Source organism: Sminthopsis crassicaudata, chromosome 1, assembly GCF_048593235.1.
Source record: "Sminthopsis crassicaudata isolate SCR6 chromosome 1, ASM4859323v1, whole genome shotgun sequence".
Classification (NCBI taxonomy): Eukaryota; Metazoa; Chordata; class Mammalia; order Dasyuromorphia; family Dasyuridae; genus Sminthopsis; species Sminthopsis crassicaudata.
Window position 1 is genome coordinate 384866318 of NC_133617.1, and position 21641 is coordinate 384887958.

General features: G+C 34.9%; 1 protein-coding gene across 1 annotated transcript in view; it reads right to left on the reverse strand.

Annotated features, from left to right (window-relative positions):
- CCBE1 (collagen and calcium binding EGF domains 1) overlaps nucleotides 1-21641 on the reverse strand; it is a 312338-nt gene that overhangs the window by 45554 nt on the left and 245143 nt on the right. Inside the window, exon 3 of the mRNA XM_074279468.1 lies at nucleotides 11571-11623. Within this exon, the coding sequence (XP_074135569.1) occupies nucleotides 11571-11623 (53 nt within the window). The remainder of the gene's footprint in view (nucleotides 1-11570; nucleotides 11624-21641) is intronic.

Genomic DNA, 21641 nt, shown 5'->3' on the forward strand with positions numbered 1-21641 from the left:
GTGCCAGATCTTTCTTGGATTTCTAACAATACAGGAGAAGATTTTTTTGTCCCCTTCCCATTACCTCATTCCTTCCTCCCCCAGTAGCAGTGGAAGTTACATACACAGGACAGGAAGGATATATTTTTTTGTCTTGGATAGCCTGGGTCTGGATCTGAAATTCCTGGCTATTTCTACTCTAAGTTTCTTTTTCTTAGTACATAACTAGAAGTGTCCCAACTGCCTACCCAAATCCAAGGGACATGCTCCAATACACCTCCCCACTACATATGAATTCTAATAAGGAATTTATGGTTTTTTTAATTGGGTAAGGAGACAGAAAAAAGACTGGGATACTCAAGATGAGTAGAGAAATTCAACGATCTGAATCCCAGTTGGATAGATTCCTGTAAGAAAGGAAATAACCTTGGATGCTGAACTTGGCTGAATTTGGACATTTTCCACCACCTCATCTAGTATGACTTCTTTCCAATGCTTTCAACACAGTGAAAACATTATTGACAAGTTTGGAATGAGCCACTCTGCTGTCCCATGGAGATGTGTACTGTATCTCTTCCTTCTGATAGTGGGAGTAGATGATGGGGAGGGAATTCCCAGACCCAAAGACTTGAACATAGCTCTTTTTAAAAAATTAAATTTGTGGCCTCATCTCCAAAATATACAGAGAATTGACTTTAATTGATAAGAAATCAAGCCATTCTCCAATTGACAAATGGTCAAAGGCTATGAATAGACAATTCTCAGATGATGAAATTGAAACTATTTCCACTCATATAAAAGAGTGTTCCAAATCACTATTGATCAGAGAAATGCAAATTAAGACAAGTCTGAGATATCATTACACACCTGTCAGACTGGCTAAGATGACAGGAACTAATAACGATGAATATTGGAGGGGATGTGGGAAAACTGGGACACTGATGCATTGTTGGTGGAGTTGTGAAAGAATCCAACCATTCTGGAGAGCAATCTGGAATTATGCCCAAAAAGTTATCAAACTGTGCATACCCTTTGACCCAGCAGTGCTACTGCTGGGCTTATTTCCCAAGGAAATACTAAAGAATGGAAAGGGACCTATATGTGCCAAAATGTTTGTGGCAGCCCTTTTTGTAGTGGATAGAAACTGGAAGATGAACGGACGCCCATCAGTTGGAGAATGGTTGAGTAAATTATGGTATATGAAGGCTATGGAATATTATTGTTCTGTAAGAAATGACCAACTGGAGGAATACAGAGAGGCTTGGAGAGACTTATATCAATTAATGCTGAGTGAAATGAGTAGAACCAGGAGATCATTATACACTTCAACAATGAAACTGTATGAGGATGTATTCTGATGGAAATGGATTTCTTCAACATAGAGAAGAGCTAATCCAATTCCAATTGATCAATGATGGACAGAATCAGCTACATCCAGAAAAGGAACACTGGGAAATGAGTGTAAACTGTGAGCATTGTTGTTTTGTTTTGTTTTGTTTTGTTTCTCTTCCCAGATTATTTTTACCTTGCGAATACACTCCTTCCTTTGCAACAACAACAACAACAACAAAATTCGGTTCTGCACATATATATTGTACCTAGGATATACATAACATATTTAATATGTATGGGAATGCCTGCCATCTAGGGGAGGGGGTGGAGGGAAGGAGGGGAAAAACTCGGAACAGAAGGGAGTACAAGGGATAATGTTGTAAAAAATTTTTTTTTGCCTATGCATATGTACTGTCAAAGAAAATGTTATAATTATAAAAATTAATAAAAAACAAAAAACTTAAATTTGTTTTATTTATTGTTTACCTCAGCCAGATGTAATAATAACAATAATAACAACTAGCACTTAAATGGTATTTTAAGGTTTTCAAAACACTATAGATGTTTTATCATTTGATCTTCATAACAATTTTGTAAAGTAGATAGTATTATTATCCCTATTTGGTAAATGAGATAACTAAGCAGATCTCATGCCCAAGACTTGCCTAGAGTCATAATTAAGTATATGAGGCAAAATTTGAACTCAGGTACTCCCAATACCAAAGCCAACACTATTCTACCTCCAGGAAACAGGCAGATCTAGATTCAAGTGTAGCCTCTAACAATTACTAGCTGATTTACTACAAGCAAATCACTTATCATAGCTTAGTTTCAGGAAAGTTTTTAAAAATGTAGTTACCAAATTATCGATAATGTTGTAATTTATGTTAGTGGAAGCAGTTTCTACCTAGTAGAAATCACAGATTTTTGACATCTTGTCCAGTCTCTTTCATTATTATATTAACATAGTGACTGCCTTTTCCCCTTGCTTCTGTTTTTGCTATCACTATCCCTACTACTCTGTCAAGTGATTTCAGTTGCTACTTTAGCATTAGGAGCCCTAAAGTTTGAAGTCTACTAATGTAGGCAGGGAACACAGTCATTTTGATTTCTAAGGAGTGAAAAATGGTTTTTAAGGAGTTTCTTTCAAAAAAGAACAGAACTAAATTTTTTATTGCGGCCCTGAGCAATGCAGCCACACCTAGACTGCCAGTCAGCAGAATCAGTCTAATCAACAACCATTTAGTTTAAGTGTTGCTGTATGCCAGGTACTATACTAAGCTTTGGTGATACAAGGACAGAAATGAATCATAGACTGTAAGCTCCTTGATGCAGGAAATGTGAGTGTCAAATGTGTTATTAGCAACTAACATCAGGAAAGGTCTTAGGGAAGAAGTAGTATCTGAATTGAGTTTTGCAGGTAGCTAGTGATTTTGAGGCAGCTAGGTGGTGTTCATACAGCATAGAGTGTTGGAAAAGAGTTCAAATCTGATCTCAGACATTTGCTAGTTGTGTGATAATGTTAACTGTGTCTGTAAAATGATCAAGAGAAGGAAATGATAAACCATTCCATTATCTTTGCCCCAAAAGCGTTCATGAAATGACTAAACAACTATAAGAAGTGATTTTAAGAAGTAAAGCTGAGGAAGGAGTACATTTCAGCCATGGGAACCAACCAATACAAAGGCCTAGGGAAAGGAATTGTAGATCCATATGTAAGCAACCTCAAGAAAGAGTATTCCTGGAATCATAGTATGTAACAAGTAGAGTGGGAATAATCTGTAGTAAGTATTGTAAGTTGGGATCAGTTTGTGAAGGGTTTGAAAAAATCCTTAGATCATAGGAATAGGAAATAGCAAAGTACTAGATGTTATTGGTCAGGGGAGTAAAAGAGCTGTGGTCTAAGAATATCATTTTGGCAGCAATGTGGAAGAGGGATTGAAGATGGGAGACAGTTGAAACAGGGAGACCAACTGCAAAATTCAGGTGGAGGTGGGGAGTGAGGCAGTTTGTGTAAATGAAAAGAAAGAGACTTCACAGAGACAAAAACAATTCTTGGTTTATATTGATTTATAGAAAGAGGAAAAAGAGTGAAAGATGACTTGAAATTTGAGTGTGAATTCCTAGAATTGTAGCATCATTAGCAGAAAGAGAAATTGAGGAGAGGGCTAGATTTGGGATGGTATGGATTAATGGGTTCCATTTTTGAAACAGGAATTATTTAAGGTGCTTTTGAATATCCCCATAAAGATAGCCAGTGAAAAGATGGAAAGATAGAGTCAGAACTCTTGAAAAGAGGTTAAGATTAGAGTTAATAGATTTGGAAATTATATCCATGGAGCAAAGTGAAATCCTGGGAATGCATGAGGTAAATGAGGGAGAAAGTAGATAGAGAAAGAATACAGCACAAGCCAAAATCTAGGGAGACAGAGACATTTAAGAGGAAAAGTAGAGAGAAGAACAAAAATGACTCTTTGAGACTAAGAAAGAACAATCAGAGAAATAGTAAGAAAATCATGAGAATGTAGTCATAGAAGCTAAGGGAGGAAAAAGTGGTCCATTGTGTTAAAAGTTACTGATAAGTCAAGGACTTAACAGAAATTCAGAAAGAAATATACAAATGAACATATAACCCTGTATATAAGATTATATCAAGATAATATAGCAAAAACTTTAATTTCCCAAATTAATTTATGGACCAAATGAAAATTTTAAAGGGTTATTTTTGTAGAATTAGGTTAAACATAAAAATTCATATAAAAACAAATGAACAATAATATCAAAAGAACCATAAAAGATTGTTTTACCAAATTTAAAATGTGCTATAAAATATTAATTATGAACAAAACTATTGGTGCTGGATAAAAATAAAAATATATTGCTGGAAGAAAAGAGAGACTCCAAGGGGTAGCTAAGTGGCACAGTAGTTATAGCACTATCCCTGAAGTCCGGAGGACCTGAATTCAATTTTGACCTCAGATGTGTAACACTTCCTAGTTGTGTGACCCTAGGAAAGTCATTTAACCCCAATTGCCTCAGCAAAAGAAGAGAGAGAGAGAGAGAGAGAGAGAGAGAGAGAGAGAGAGAGAGAGAGAGAGAGAGAGAGAGAGAGAGAGAGAGAGAGAGAGAGAGAGAGAGAGAGAGAGAAGAGAGAGAGAGAGAGAGAGAGAGAAGAGAGAGAGAGAGAGAGAGAGAGAGAAGAGAGAGAGAGAGAGAGAGAGAGAGAGAGAGAGAGAGAGAGAGAGAGAGAGAGAGAGAGAGAGAGAGAGAGAGAGAGAAGGAAGGAGGGAGGGAGAGAGAATCCAGAAATAACCAATCAACTAATATTTTTAAAAATACTCACTATGTCCTAAGCATTGTACTAAATGGAGATACACAAAAAAGAAAAAAAAAATACCTACTTTCCCGGTGCTTACACTCCAAAGGAAGAGATTATCTATCTATCTATGCACGTATACACAGCTCCATACCGAGGAGATGGAAAGTAACCTCAGATAGGAAAGCTCTAGCAACTGAGTCGTGAGTCTTGAAGGAAGTCAGGTGTTCTAAGAAGAGATTACAGGCATGAAGAAGAGCCAATAGAAAGGCACATATTAGAGAGATGGAGCATCACATGAGAAGTGCAGAAAGTTGGCTAATATGGTTGATTCTATTATAGAGTATATAGTGGTGAGAAAGTTGTAAAAAGGCTGGAATTATAAGAAGGAGCCATGCTATGAAGAGTTGTAAATGCCAAATAAAGAATTTTATCTATGATTCTTTAGGTAATAATGAATCAATGGATTTTGTGTGAAAGAAGAGATAGTAGTAACATGGATCAGTCTACATATTTTATGAAGTTGTTTTTATTTTTGTTTTTGTTTTTGTTTTTGCTGAGGCAATTGGGGTTAAGTGACTTGCCCAGGGTCACACAGCTAAGAAGTGTTAAGTATCTGAGAGCCCACATTTGAACTCACATCCTCCTGACTTCAAAGCTGGTGCTCTATCCATTGTGTCACCTAACTGCCCCTTAAGATTTCTTTGGCAGCTACCTGAAGGAAGACTGAAAAGTAGAAAGACCTGAGGTAGAGAGACCAATTAGGTGGTTATAGCATTAGCCCAGGTGAAGGGTGATAAGGGCTTGAACTGTTAGTTTGGTATCTGCATAAGTGGAATAAAATATTAGAGAATGAAAATATTATTTAATAAATATTAGGGAAATTGTTATATGGTGAAAAATTGGTAGCAAACTAAACCTCACATTAAATTTGTTGGGTCAATGATGTAAATATTTGAAAAAACACAAAATTGGAAGATTAAAAAATTACTTGTTCCAGTTATACAAGAGAGAAAATATCCATTTACCAATCAGTGTGAGAAATTGGAATAAAAACGTTTAAATAAAAGTAGCATATGAAAAACAAAAAGCATAGAAACATTCTGGGGGAAAATCTTTGTTATGAATCTGATAATAGAATTATCTGTCCTCCAAAGGACAAATAGTCATGAGCACACACTTTTTAAAAGGAGAAAATTGCTAAAAATCACTAGAAAATGGCCTAAAAGAATTTAGAGAAACATGGAAGAATATATCAAGAGATAGAGTGAAGAAAACAGAACATTAAAACAAAATGCATCCTTTCAAATAAAGTCAATAAATTTTAAAAAGAAAAGTTGTCCTAACTCTATAATAATGAGAAATGAAATCCAAAATGTTTAGCTATTATCTACACTTTCAAATTGTTATTCTGATAAAGCATTTCTTGTTTACTATGTTCCAGGTACTATATTAAGGATGGAGATATAAATACAAGAAAACAAGACTTTCTACTTTCAAGGAACTTATATTCTAATAGTGGAAGACAAAATATAAAGAATGGGAAAGTGATGAGGGTGCAGATGAAGAAAGAAAGAGAGTGCTCATCCAGGGCCAAGACTGCTGTTGAGGAAGTGACACTTTCTAGAGATGGGCTGAGTTGAGAATGAAAGTAACACAACTGGGACCCTGGTGAAAATAACATTTTTGTCTAAGGACTCACTCAATGGGAAAGAACTCCCACTTAGTGTAGAAGCATTTCCCTGTGGTCAAGGTTGCTTCAGAGGAGGTAGAGCAAATAGTCCAGAGAGGAAGTTGAATTTTTATTAATCTCCCCTTTTATTTTAAGAATTTCAAATATGGTATTTAATTGGAGGTTTTTATTTCGTTCTTTTTCTAGCTTTTTTTAGATGCATGCCCAATTCTCTTTCTCTATTTTATGCAACCAAGCATCTATAGATATAAAAGAACTAAGAACTGCTTGGCAGCATCCCATAAATTTTGGTATGTTGTCTCATTATTGTTATTCTCTTGGATGAAAATAAAATAGTGTCTATGATTTGTTGTTTCACCCATTCATTTTTAGGATTAGATTATTTAGTTTCCAATTAATTTTGGTCTATTTTTCCCTGGCTATTTATTACATGTAATTTTTATTGCATCATTATGTATAATACATTTACCACTTCTACCTTTATACATTTGATTTTGCCCTAATACATGGTCAATTTTGAGTAAGTTCTATGTACCACTGAGAAAAAATTATAATCCTTTCTGTCTCCATTAAATTTTCTTCAAAGGTGTGATAGACCTAACTTTTCTAAAAATTGAATTTACTTCCTTAACTTCTTTCTTATTTATTTTGTGGCTTGATTTATCTAGTTCTGATAGAGCAAGATTGAGATCCCCCACTAGTACAGTTTTGCTGTCTATTTCTTCTTACAGCTCTCTTAACTTTTCCTCTAAGAATTTGGATGCTATACCACTTGGTGTACATATGTTAAATATTTCTATTACTTCATTATCTATGGTACCCTTTAGCAAAATGTAGTTTCCTCCCTTATTTCTTTTAATTAGATCTATTTTTGCTTTTGTTTGATCTGATATCAGGATCGCAACCCCTGCTTTTTTTTTTTTTTTTTACTTCAGCCAAAGCGTAATAAATTCTGCGCCAGCCTTTTATCTTTACTCCATATATATCATTCTGCTTTAAATGTATTTCTTGTAAACAACATATTTTAGGATTCTAGCTTTTAATCCAGTCTGCTATCTGCTTCTGTTTTATGAAAGAATTCATCCCCTTAACTTCACAGTTAAAATTACTAACTCTGTATTTCCTGCCATCTTATTTTCCCTAAGTTACAACTTTTCTCTTTCCTTTTCCCCTTTCCTTCCTTTCCAGTTGTTTTGCTTCTGACTATCACCTTCCTCAAATAACCCTCCCCTCTTACAGCCCCTCTTTCTTTGTTATCCCTTTCTCCTCCTCCTTCTGTTCTTCCTTCTGTGAGCCTCCCCCTTTCCTTTCCTCTTTTCTCTCCTACTTTGCACATAGGATAAAACAAGTTTCTTTGTGAGCTAAATAAGTCTGATATTTTCTCTTTGAGCTAAATTTAATAAGAGTAAGGTTCACACAATACTCAGATTCCTCTCTTCTTTTCTCAATTGCAAGAGGTCTTTTTTGCCTCTTCATGAGATGTAATTAAGTTTACTTCTCCTTTTCTCTTCTTTCAGTACAATCCCTTTTCTATCTCTAATTTCTTTTTTATAACATCACAAATAAAATTAAATTATACCTCATCCTCTAAGTACACCCATGGCAGAGAGATACATATCATCTTCCCATATCGGGAATGTAAAATTTTAAACTTTTAAAATAAATGATTTTTTTTCTTTTCTTTACATCTTTCTATGCTTCTTTTGAGTTATTTATTTGAAGATTTTTCTGTTCAGCTCTGGTCTTTTCATCAGAAATAAATGAAATTCACCTGTTTCATTGAATGTCTATATTTTCCCTCAAAAGATAGTGCTTAATTTTGCTGGATAGTTGATTCTTGACTGCAATCTAGGTTCCTTTGCCCTTCAGAATATCATATTACGGGCCCTTTGATCCTTCAAAATGGAAGTTGATAGGTCCTGGGTAATCTTGGTTGTGCCTTCTTGATATTTGAATTGTTTCCTTCTGGCTGCTTGCAATATTTTCTCCTTGATCTGTTAATTCTGAATTTATCTATGATGCTCTTGGAATTATCATTTTGCGGTCTCTTTCAGGAGGTGATTGGTGAATTCTTTCAATGGCTACTTTACCCTCTGATTCTAAGACTTCAGGGCAGTATTCCTTGATGATTTCCTCAAAGAAATTATGTAGGCTTTTTTTAATCATGATTTTCAGGAAGTCCAATAATTCTTGCATTGTGTCTCCTAGATCTATTTTCCAGGTCAGTTGTTTTTCCCATGAAGTATTTTGGTTTTCCCATGAAGTAAATTGGTTACACTCCAAATATTTGTGTGTTCTGTTACTCCAAAACCAGTTCAGAAGCTTGATCTGGTATTGATATGAGGGAAGCTAGGAAAAGCTCAGACAAAGAACTGTCTATTCTCTGCCATCTTGTCAAGACACATCAGATGTTCATAAAAAATGCACACTGAAATTTGGCAACATATATTCTTCATCCACTTGGTCTTTATAGTAAGGATGAACAGGCTAAATCTCTGTGATTAGAGATCTCCTTTAGGAAGTTCCAAAAATGTTCAAGGGTTTGGTGAATCAACACTGCTATTCCCAATTAGCATCTGGAAGACCTCTTCACTGGCAAGGAATACTTTTTGACCTGAACTCCACACTGGATCTTTTTCATCAGAATGAATATTTTGGTGAGCACATATTTCCCCATTTTATGCCTCACCTGATTTTTATTATTTGACTTACTTGCCAGAAGGAGAAAGCAAGATGACTGCCAAAGGCAATGTTGGGTTAGACTATGAACTCATTAACAAAAATTTTCAAAGAGGAATGACAGACAATTTTGAAAGTATCATGTCATAAAGCAGAGAGTAGCTGCTGGTTAAAGAAACCATAGAAAAACATTCAGCTAAGCAAAGCCGCTCCCAGGGTATTCAAGGACAAAAGTAGGAGGGCTACAAAGATAAGAAAAATGCAAAAAAAAATTAAAGTCATCATAATAAATTTTTCTTCATCAAGGGCAATAAAAATTCCATGGACTTTTACATCACAATTTCAGATGTGTTTATAAAGGATGCAGAAATATTACTAAGGAGAACAAAGACAGGAAAAACAGCCAGATGGTCCAAATAGATATGGAGAAGATTGATACTGGAGACAAAATATTTGTGATGATGTTGAAGAACTGATACAAGATATCTAAAAGAGGAGAAGATCTCAAAGGCATGGAGAAAAACAATCTTAGCCTTTATTAGCACTGAAAAAAAGATGACCAAAGATAAATAAATAACTACTGATCTATGTGCATTTGTTCCAATTTATGCAACATCTTTAGGAAAGTTATCTACAAATGAATTGTTGGGATTTTTAATAAAGGCATACAAAGGGAACAGTGTTTCATAAGTAATGCTCAACATTGGGCCATGTCTTTACCATTTTACAATTAATTGAAAGTTGTACAGATTCTAATATTCCTTTTGCTTATCATAAAAAGCATCTGATTCAATTTGCAGTCTTAAAGGCTCTTTTACAACAAAGGGTCTTTCCTCCATAAATCAAAATTATTCAAGGCTCCTTGTAAAATGTGACCATAGAAATAACCTAATTCAATAACCCTCTGGTATCAGGAAAGAGAATATATAATAAAAATCACACAATTTATATGACTGAGCAATCCTATTTCTTTAGATTACATCTTAAGGATCCTACTAAAAGTAAATTAACTTTTTAAACTTAACATTAAAAAAATATTTATAGCTGTTTTATTTATAATTGCCCCAAATCCTGGAAATAATAATAACATGTATATGCATACATATATATATATACATATATATAAATATGTGTGTGAATAGATGATTAACTTAAGAGTATATTATTAAAATGGAATACCACTCTGCTATAAAAGTAAAAAGCATAAAGAAAAAAAATACTATTAAATCTTTTAAATCGTGTCTCCTCTTTTCCATTCTTATAACCACTTAATCTATGTCTTCCTCACCTTACAATTGGACTATTGCAATTATCTCTTTGTTGACATACTTGTCACTAGTCTCTATTTGTTCCAAACCATCTTAAACTGTTGACAAATTAGTCTTTTCAAACACCATTTTTACACATATAAACCTTGCTCAGGATCTTCAATACACACCTTGTTATCTCTAGAACACAACTAATACTATTAACCCTGGCATTTAGTGTCTTCTACAATCTGACTCTTAGTTATGTCATTATCTCTTGCTACTGCTTTATGAAAATCCTCTGCTTCATCTAGAGCAGAGGTCCTCAAACTACAGCCCGCAGGCCAGGACATTTATGCTTCCTGCCAGGTTAGACAAAATTAGACCGGAAGTTCGACCTAAACTCTTGTTAGCAACGCACACTTCTGACACTGGGCTGAGGCGGCAGAGACAGAGTGTGAGGCGCTCCAACAGTCTGAGGGACAGTGAACTGGCCCCCTATTTTAAAAGTTTGAGGACCACTGATCTAGAGTCTCCTAACTAGTTCATGCCAATCTATTACTTTTTCTCACTACACTACCATCTCTTACATATCCTTCATATTCTACCTCCTCTAGGAAGTCTTTTCTGACTGTCCTAGATCTCAGTGATCATCCCTGAATATATATGCATTTGAGACAGGTCCCTATTTATGAACCCTTGGTTTTAAATATAAATGATGGTGACAGGCCCGAATTCATTTCTCTAATACCCTGATTGGGAACCTTTTCCCATTCCTTTCCTACATCCCTTTTCTCACTGTCACTCATGTTTCTCAACTCCCATTGTTCCTGTTGCCTCTTCCTCTTTTTGCCATAGCAGAATAGGCACTGGCCCTTAAAAAGAAGGAACTATGTTCACTCTCACCTCTAATACTATCTTTTCTCCCAGGTATACACTTTCCTCAACTGTAAAAGGAGATAGGCAGCTAGCTGGTTCAGTGATGCTGAGCCTGGAGGCAAGACTACTTGAGTTCAAATTTGGCCACATTTAAGCTCAGAATGTAGATGTTTCTTCTTAAAGAACTAAATCTCCTTATTTACATATGGAATCCAAAAGACAAGGAAGCCTCAATAATATCATTGAGAGACTGAGAGGTAGAGATATTACAACTAGCCATATAAGACCAATATTATTATATATTATGATTAATACTAAAAACCTCCAATACCCAAATAGTCTTGCTCTCTACTATGTATACACACATACGTACACATTGCACATATTCCAAATGATCTGTGGTGACTAAATCTAAGGGCATTGAGCTTTATTTGAAATTACATACCTTCTGGGATGCATTGTCCAAGAACAAACTTATAACCCTTGCAGCATTTTTTCCTAGAAAACAAATAAGAATGCTATTTAACAAGGAGGTACCTGTAGTTACAATGATATTTTTCTATCAGGTTTCATTTATTTCTATCAGGATTTTAAAAAGGAATTATTTTCCAGAAAGTCTCTGTGGTACAAATACAGTGCTAATGGGTCAAAGACTTCAAAAAGTACAACATTAACATTAACACCTGACCTTGGGATATGCATTTATTTAACCTTATTGGGCTTCAGTTACTTTTTCTTTTAAATGTGCAAGTTGGATTGAATGAACTCTAAGATACTTTTCTAGTCCGCTTAATACTAGCATTTCCCCCTCTCTCTAGTTATACTGAAAATAATCTTTTTAACCTATAAATCAAGTACATTGGCTTGAATTCTCACCAATCCCATCACTATAGAGATATTTCTTGAACCTTAGAATCTTGGAACTTTAGGACTAAAAGGGCCCTAGATTATCTCAGCCTACTTACAGATGAGATAGCTGAAGCTCAAGGGAAAAAAAAGTTCTGTGTTTACTTAATGGCACAAATGACACAAAGAGTACTGGCCCTGGAGTCAGGAGAACTTGGGATCAAGTCTGGCCTTAGACACTTTCTAGCTGTGTGATCCCAGGCAAGTCACTTAACTCTGATTACCTTAATTTTTTTGAAATATTAAAAAAATGAAACTAGAGCTAAAGTCTTCTATATTTTTGCTATACTACCCCAAACATAAATTATGGAATGACACCTGAATTACCAAAGTTTATAAATACATTTTGAGACAGTCTTCAAGTTAATGATTTGTGTAATGTTAAATAAAGTGATTCCTGCCATGTATTCATTTCTGATTGAAGACATTCTCCTTTCCTTCAGATTTGCTCTTTTTCTTCTTTATACCTTCCAGACTCTTGCCTTCCAAACCCTATCACTATTGCTACCTTTTCTCTTCTCCTCCTTCCCATTAAATTAATATTTATTAATTTTAATTTAATTTTAATATTTATTTCCTTTCCCTCTTTCTCATTGATATAGCATTTTTTTCTAGTTCCATATAATCAGCTTTAGCCCTTTAAAAATTAATCCCATTCCCTTTCACTCAGTACCTTGTACATTATTACAAGGATCTCTTCTTTGGAAGAGGACCATCAGTCACTTTATCTACCTATGACACTCTTTGCTTTTTAGCCTTAATATAGCCACCTCCATTCTCCAGGGACTCAGTGGCTTCTCTGAAAAGCAATCAATAGGTATAATAGAAAATGAATCTGCTCCTTTTGTCAAGAAGTAGATCTGCTTAAAATTTTTTCTGATATGGTTAAATATGAAATCACAGAATTTCTGGTTTGAATTAAACTTCCTAAGTCATCTAATCCAACCTGTAAATGACTGAGAATTCCCTCTACAGTGTCTGATAAGGTCATTTAGAGAGAAATACAGGTAATATATAAAAGCAAAGTTGGGAAGAATACAGAAATGGAACTCAAAGGAATTCTAGAACCCTGTAGTAATGTTCTTTTGTTCCATCCTAAAGAGTGTCTCCATTCAGGCTGAGGGATGTGAACATCTATCTCACTATAACTGAAGCAACACCTGGATTCCACAGTAAAATATTTGGCACTTAGGTTATCAATACATTTAAAATGAAATAAGAATGAGCCCCTGACAAAGCTCTTAAAGGGTTCAGATTGACAGTTGCTTCTCTCCCCAGGAAGATTATTCTGGATCTTTTTTCAGCATATTTTATTAGGTCTTGGGGGAACAACTATGTCATTCTTTCCCAAATGCTCTGGAAGATTTTCTTGAGGATGTGGCAATATCCAGCTTTCTGATGAGTAATTTACATTTCCCTTTAGAACTGATGTACTGACATCAAAAGCCAAATTTGAAGTTTTCTGTGACAAAAGATCCCTTCCTTGTGGTTTAAAATATTTTTACACTGGTAAAAGATCCCCAAGTTTCCATCCCAGGGATTTTTCACATTGATGAAATCATGTATCTGCCCTTTCATCTCCCAAAAGCTCTACCTCATCCCCTGTCTGCTTTTTTATGTTACCAAAATGAATTTCTCTGATTGGTTCTGATTATCCAAAACTTACAATAGGAAAGAATATTAGTTGAAAAAATTGTTCATTTTAATTTTATGGTCATTTGCTTACTGAAGTCTCAGGGTATCATATAAGGGCTGTGAGGAAAAAAGCGGGACTTCTAAATGATCTGAAACTGATTTTTTGGTTTTATAAGAAAGAAAGACAAAGTGTGTGTGTGTGTGTGTGTGTGTGTGTGTGTGTGTGTGTGTGTGTGTGTGTGTGTGTGTAAAACAGATGTTTCTGATACTCAAGTCAAAAATCACATTTAAGCATATGGTTCTATTTGTCTTTCTATTTTGAATAGTATAACTATTCAAGGTAAGGGTCTCTAAGATGTTTGATAGCATTTTAACTTCCACAGAAATGGCTACAATATTTCCACTCTTCTTCACCATGAAGGAGACAGTAAAGTCAAGAACTCATGACCCTTTTGAACATCTGAAGGCTTGGGACTGTCAACACCATGGAGCCAATTCTAATCTGCCATTGGCCTTCCTTATAAAATTAAATTAAAATGAAGTGATTTGATCTGTTTTCAAAAAGTTATGGGAATTCTGTCAGGAGAAGCTCTGGACTCAGAGACTGACCACATGGGCTTTATTTTAAATGCCTGTACAGCAAAGAATTAAATTCCCCTTTGTTATTTCTTCCTAATTGCATAACTAACACCAGTGTGATGATGAAGGGATGCAAATCAATGATTCAAACCCATCCCCTATATGATCAACCTATAATTCATTATTTTGCATGTGAAACATCAATCCATTGCAAAGGACTATTTAAAAATAAACTAAGTATTATTCTAAACTATGGAAAAATAAATCTTGGCTTCACATTTTATACAGTTTCAAAGATTAGCTACAACATAAATTATCTTTAATGAAGTTTAGACAGCCCAAGCAAAAGTTTTGCCTTGCTATGAAAACACTGGTTCTCATTAGACCTTACCACAAACATTGCTGTGGGATGTTATCTTTAAAAAAACAAATCCAGAAGGAAAAATATTCATAGGTGTATCTAGGCAGAGGTCATTCCTAAATTTCAGTTTAGTTCATTAATGCAGACACTCTTCATTGACTCACAGTTAAGGGGTATAGAGTGATTAGCTAACTCTTGCCAACAGAGAGTAACATCTGCTAATCAGGGGACCAATGGGGATTTTTCTCAGACATCCCAGAGGATGAGGACACACATTCACAAAGATAAGCAAAAGCAGTGCAGCCCAGGAAAAATACCCTACTAGCAGGTGTCCCTGGGAGTTTTTGGAAAAGAAAACAAGATGGAGGAAATGAAGATAGCACAAAAAGAAATCAACATTAGATTGTCCAGTGATCCCTTGCTGTTAGATCCTGGAAGAGAATTATAGGAGGAAAAATAGTTACAGAATCAGAGTTCTGAGAAGACAAAGAGAAATAAGCAGATTTGGATTAACAGAAGGCTTCTCAGTTTGCTTTGCTTCTGACATAAATGGCAAGAACTTGATTCCAGTGTCTCCAACTCCCTTTTGCTTTCTTTGCTGTCTTCATTCATATAGATGGAACAGTGGCTAGAGTATAGGACCTGGAGTCAGGAAGAATATGTCTAGTCTGTTATTTAAAGAATTAAAATATATATATATATTTGCCATCATCATGGAGTTTTTCTATCTTGCAATCCAAAATGAAAAGAGATTAACTATAGATGGGAAAGTTCTCCATATATTATTGATTGTGGACAACTTTGGGCTGATGGCTCAAAGCCCTGAGATATTTCAGAGCCTGTTCCATTTATACATTTAATTTTTTAAGTCATTCCACAATCATTGTCCACTTGAATTCTCTCCAGTTTTTGTGGTTTTTTTTTTACTATGACGATACTGCTATGAATGTATATGTATACAAATATCCATAAACCTACACATATATATATGCATATATATATATATTTCTTTATATCTGTTTTATATATTACAGATGGGACTTTTTCCTCTTTCAATAGTGACTTTAGAATATGGTTCTAGAAGTTACGGTGTAAAACATTATGAAGAGATTTTTAACTCTTATTGTAGTTTGCCATTCAATTCAAAAGGCATTTTTGGAGCCCCTACTTTGCAGGTAAGTGGGTGCAGTGAATACAGCATTGGCTTCTGGAGTCAAGAAAAACTGAATTCATATCTGGCATCAGATAATTACTAGCTATGAGACTCTGAGCAATTCACTTTACCCCTATTTTTCTTAGTTTTTCATCTGCAAAATGGGGACATACTAAAGAAGGAAATGACAAACCACTCCATTATCTTTGCCAAGTTGTTTTGCCATGGGAGCAGAGTATGGATCACAACATAGTATTTTTAACTCTTTTTTTGTTATTGTTTGCTTGCATGTTGTTTTCTTTTTCATTTTTTCCTTTTGATCTGATTTTTCTTGTGTAGCGTGATAATTTTAGAAATACATATAGAAGAACTGCACATATTTAACATATATTGGATTACTTGCCATCTAGGGGAAGAGAGGGAAGAAGGAGGGAAATTTGGAACACAAAGTTTTGCAAGAGTTTTTTTGCATTGACTCTTTTTCAATACATGGGAAAATTATCCATGTATATGTTTTGAAAATAAAAAAACTTTTTAAAAAAGGCAATTGGGCAGATCTATTAGTCTATTTTTCTCCTTTTATGATGAATTTTGAAGATATTAGATCAATGTGGAATTCATTGTACCATATAGTTTGAAGTGTGGAAATTTTCTCTTCTCTATTCCTTATTATTGATGTTCCATTTTAAATATCATGACAATGATACTCCAAACTTGAATTTTCTTTTGTTCTACTTTGTTATATTTTTTTTAAAAGAGAAATAATATAAAAGACTGGGAAGGAAGGAGAGAAAATAGGATAATGGAATGAAGGGCAGTCTTTCTGTTATGTTTGTCAAAGGCAGCTAAAAGTTTTGCCCTAATGTGTTAATTTAGTGTTTCCTCCCTTTCCTGGCATAAAATAAAATGTGGCTTCCTTTCCTGTTTGAGGTATAAACCTTGGTTTACTGTTGTGGGTCTCTTTGCCTTTGGCTTTCTATCTAGAATACTCAGCTTGGGGTTCAAAGGAATTTCATTCTCCTTATTACATCAAGAAAATCACCAGCAAGCAGTTCCTCAAATTGCCCCCCCTGAACTCCAGTGATATCTACAACTTTTACTCTTAATCTAAATTTCCTTGATTAGCTTTCAGTGAATTTTTAGTATATGAGATTTTTCTTATTAGATAAAATGAAGAAAAGATTCCAAATAAAGGGCACATCTCTACATCTCTCTTTTCCTACATCCCTTCTAAGCTGAGAATAGAGATTTTAAACACAGACAATTCATTTGGCCAAAATAACTAGTCTCTAAGGAAGCCTGATAACCCCACCTTTAAAAGTCAAGAATTTAGCAAATTTTCAAGGTAAAATCTATTGTCAAGAAGATAATAAACTCTGTTCATTCCAAAGATAGCTCAAGGACAGTGTTATCTCTTCACATCCACAACTAATCAGTTTTCTATGAAGACATCTGAAAAGTAAAAAGCCAAGGCTTACATTTTCTAATCAGATCAATCACATATTTTAGAAGGAGTAGGAAGGTATAATCAGAGAAACTTCCTTAAAATACTTGTTCTAGAATGAAATCTTTAAATAATTACCATGCAAGAAGGGGTAACACAATCATACCAACACATGACTTATGGAGCTATGAATTTGTCTAGACATTCTAAAAAGCAGTTTGGAATCATATTGCTGTTGTTGGTTTATTATTATGGGGTTTAGTGACTAAAATATCACTCAAGTCAGATATCTCACTGTTAGCCAAGGAGGTCAAAGTCAGAATGAAAATACCTTCTATACTAAAATATTGGAAACAAAATGGGTACTCATTGATTACAAAATGGCAAAACAAATCATGGCATATGGTTGTAATGGAATATATTTGAGCTATTAAAAATGAATGTAAAGGTGTCAGAGAAATGTGGAAAGATTTGTGTGAACTGATGTAGAGTAAAGTAAGTAGGGCAGGTAGTGCCTCTAATACTGGTAAATGCTAGAGGTGATGTTTTTGGTAAACAGGTGGGGTTTATGTTTGCCGAGTTCCTTTTATTCCTTTTAATCTTTCCTTAAATGTACACCTGTGTTGGGCTAACAATAATTGTAATAGAGTGCTGGGAAAAAACATATACAACGACTATAGCATTGCCATCTAAGGGAGGGGTGGGAAGAAGGAGGGAAATCAATACTATAGCAGTATAAATGGAACAAACAATAAAGGGAAAGTAAATGCTATGTTATTATAATCACCAATTTTGGCTGTAAAGGAGGAATGAGGAATATTGACTCTTCTTTTGCTAGAGACTGTAGATAGCATGTTCCATATGTTGATGAATATGGTAAATGAATGGCTTTTTTGAAATATTTTATTTGAATTTTTTTAATATTTGATTTTTTGAATTTTTGAATTTTTTTGAAATTTTGAATTTTTTGAATATTTGAAATATTTAAAATTATTTACTAGAAAGAAAGGCCTTTGGGGTTAGGAAAAAGGAAAGAATATATTCAGAAATTAATTTTTTGTAAAAACAAAAGAAACTAAAGTATAAGACTTATTTTTCTGAATATTCATTCTTGTTCTCTTGGGCTAGTCTTTCACCTTCATTCTAATCCTTATGGGAAAATAGTCTAGAAAGTTCTATCCTCAAATCTCTTATCTTTTATTTGTATAGTCTTTCCTTGGCAATATCATTAACTCACAGATCTTCAACTTTTGCCTCTACATAAATGATTTCAAAAACCTTTATTTTCAATTCTGACTTACTGATTCTTCTGATTCTTTCCCACTCCAGTTCAACTGTCATACCATTGGTAGACTTCTTCACGTGATGCTATACAATGCCATCCATGCCTTTGCTCAAAATTCCTTAATAGATCCTTATTATAACTCAAGTAAAGTTCAGATTCATTGGCCTAGCATTCAAGGCCTTCTGCCAAGTGGTGTTATTCTTTCTTTTCATTTTTTTCCACTCTCCTCCACTCTACCCAAACTGAAATTCATGTCTTCTCTATTATTTGACCCATGTCTTCCTTCCACTGTGCTTTTATCTGTACTCCATCATTTTTTCATTTTACATCCTGTTGTGTTCTTTTGGACTTTTCCATCACTGTCTTAGGAACTTCCTCAGAAATCTATAAATCTAGTAGATCATATTAGCCTTGGTGCTCATATCTTATCAATATCCTCTATCCTTCTGATTGAAGGGTAAAATGAAGAGATCCTCCAAAAATCTCCATTTAAGGATTACACCCAACCTCCCCCCACACTTAGGTCAACTAAGTCAATTTTTCATTCAATTGAAGCACTTTGAGAGCAAGATCTATCTTTTTCTTGCTAAATCTTTTTCTCTAGAACTTAGCACAATTCCTGACAGATAGAAGGAATATCATAAATGTTGATTGGCTGACTCTGGAAATGTTGTCTCTTCCTTTCTGCCTGTTAAATTCTTAGCCCCAAATCCATCCACCTTCCCAGATTTCCAGTTGGAAATTGCCTTGCCTCCAGGGATTCACATAATATTTGCCCCTCTCTAATAACTTAATATGTTATATTGTATATTAATATCATAGGTATTCTTATGTTATTCTCCTTCTAACCTGAAAGCACTTTGAGAGCAAAGATCCTATTTAGGCAAGCTTTATCTCCCCCCCAGAGCCTAACATAAGTAATATTTGTTGAATTGGATAAAATCCAATCCAGTCTACTCATTTTACAGATAATTTCCCTCTCACCAGCCATACACTACAATAATCAATCTGAACCTCTGGCTCAATTCTTTTGGAATCTGTCTCCTCCTCAGATGGAAAAGATTAACTACATATATATATATATATATATGTATGTATATACACATACACACACCTTACTTTTAGGAACTGAACAGCGATGCTGCCTTTTGGCTGAATTGAATTCAAGCTGGATTAATCCCAGTGGCATTAATAACATATTTAACTGTGAAATTGTATATGTAACCCTAAGTCCTCAAAGGTAAATGGACACATTTTTTTTAACTCTGAGCATGTCCTCCTTTATATTCACAATGACAAACCTACTCTCCTAAAGTGCAGCAGGATGAGAAAATAAATGTAAAGATCCTAATCAACTGATTTTTCTGTCTAGCTTTGACATTATCTGTCCATGAAAGACCAAGCTATGGGAAATTGATTCTCATGACAGTGTTCCAGAGTTTTCAACCCCCTTTTCCCAAGTACTCCATTATCCAGCAAAATAACTTTAATGGAGTGGCATAGTCAGTTTCAGCCACCATCAGGGTCATTTTCTGGATTACCTGGACCATAAAACAAAACAAATTCAACTTGCTGATAAGACCAGTTTCCTGCCTTTCTAATGCTTCTCTACCAAGTACTAATTTGCATGTCAATCACTCAGTTGTCTGGAACCAATTTCACAGTTTTCTGAGAATCAAATTCCTTATGTGTCTGTCAAATGACAAAATAATTCTGGGAGTACCAATTGCTAGGTTTGACAATGAGTTTGCCAAGATTTCATTTACAGGAATTCTGAAACTGGAAAATTTTCTTTATTAGTTTTCTCTGTCTCTTTGTTTCTCTTTCTTTTCCTCTCTAATTCTGTCTCTGCTTCTGTTTCTATATCTCTTTCTGTCTCTGTTTCTTTCTCTATTTCTGTGGACTAACTGTTTGAATGAAAGATAAAAAGATCTGGTCCAAGTCATTTATCACCTTAACTTTAAAATGTTAAGTGGAAGCCTTTGAGATAACTATGGGGGGAATTTCCCATGGTCGATGTTACGGACTATTTAATAATCAACCTTTCACTTCTTATCTCTTCCCTAGAGATAGACATCCTAGGGAAAAAGATTCTGTAGTTGAAAACAACCATTTCCCTTTAAACTCGTTCTGACCCCTAATTAATTAATAAATTCAACCTTAATCTGGCTAGGCTTATTGTTGGAATAATGCAATCATGGGAAGAAGCAGCTTATAGTGGAGTGAAGATAGTTCTAATTATTTTTTATTTGGTGGCTTAATTAATTCCTTATTTTTTTCTTCCTTATAGTGATGGGTAGATAGAATACACTACATCCTCTTCTATACAGTAATAATCCTTCCCCTCTAACAAAGAAAAACATTTAAGCAAAACCAACCAACACAGCCACCATGTCTGACAATCAATGCAATATATGCACTTAGAGTCTCCCTATTCTGTGGACAAGAGGGAGGTACATTTTTTTGCCTCATTTCACCATGTATATGTCAGCAATATCAACCCTCTTCTTTATATTCTATTGTTAACCCATCTCATGCTCTCATCATATTTTTCTTGGACTTGGCAATGTCTTCTAGTGGGTTTCTACATAATTCCCCAACTAAGAGAGTTCTGAGGCTCCCCATCCCCAATCAAAGGACAAGCTCAGTACCAAAAAAAGAGGCAGTGATCTCCTTATGAGCATAAAAGTAGTATAATAATCATATGGGCTATTTATAGGAACTATCTGGTGGCTAGACTATTCAGTAGATCTTCATATTTCTTCAGGATCAAATCTTTGTCTCAAATCTGTCTCCGATTCAATCCATTCTCCTCAAAGTATGTGGGGGTGGGGGAAGTACAAGCTGAGGGGAAGGGGAAAGAAAAAAGGCAACCACTATTTACTATTACCCTTTTACTGTTGAGGAAACTGAAGGAGATTGAAGCTAAGTAGCCTGCCCAGGGTCACACAAGTGGTTCAATTTGAATATTATTTTATTTGATCTTCACAACAAGCCTCGGAGTTGGGTAGGTGCTATTATTGTCCTCATTTTACAGATGAGGAATCTGAGGCAAACAAGGAATAAGTGACTTGCCCAGGGCCACACAGCTAAGAAGTGTCTGAGATGGGATTTGAACTCAAGTCTTCCTGACTACAGGCCTGATGCTCTATT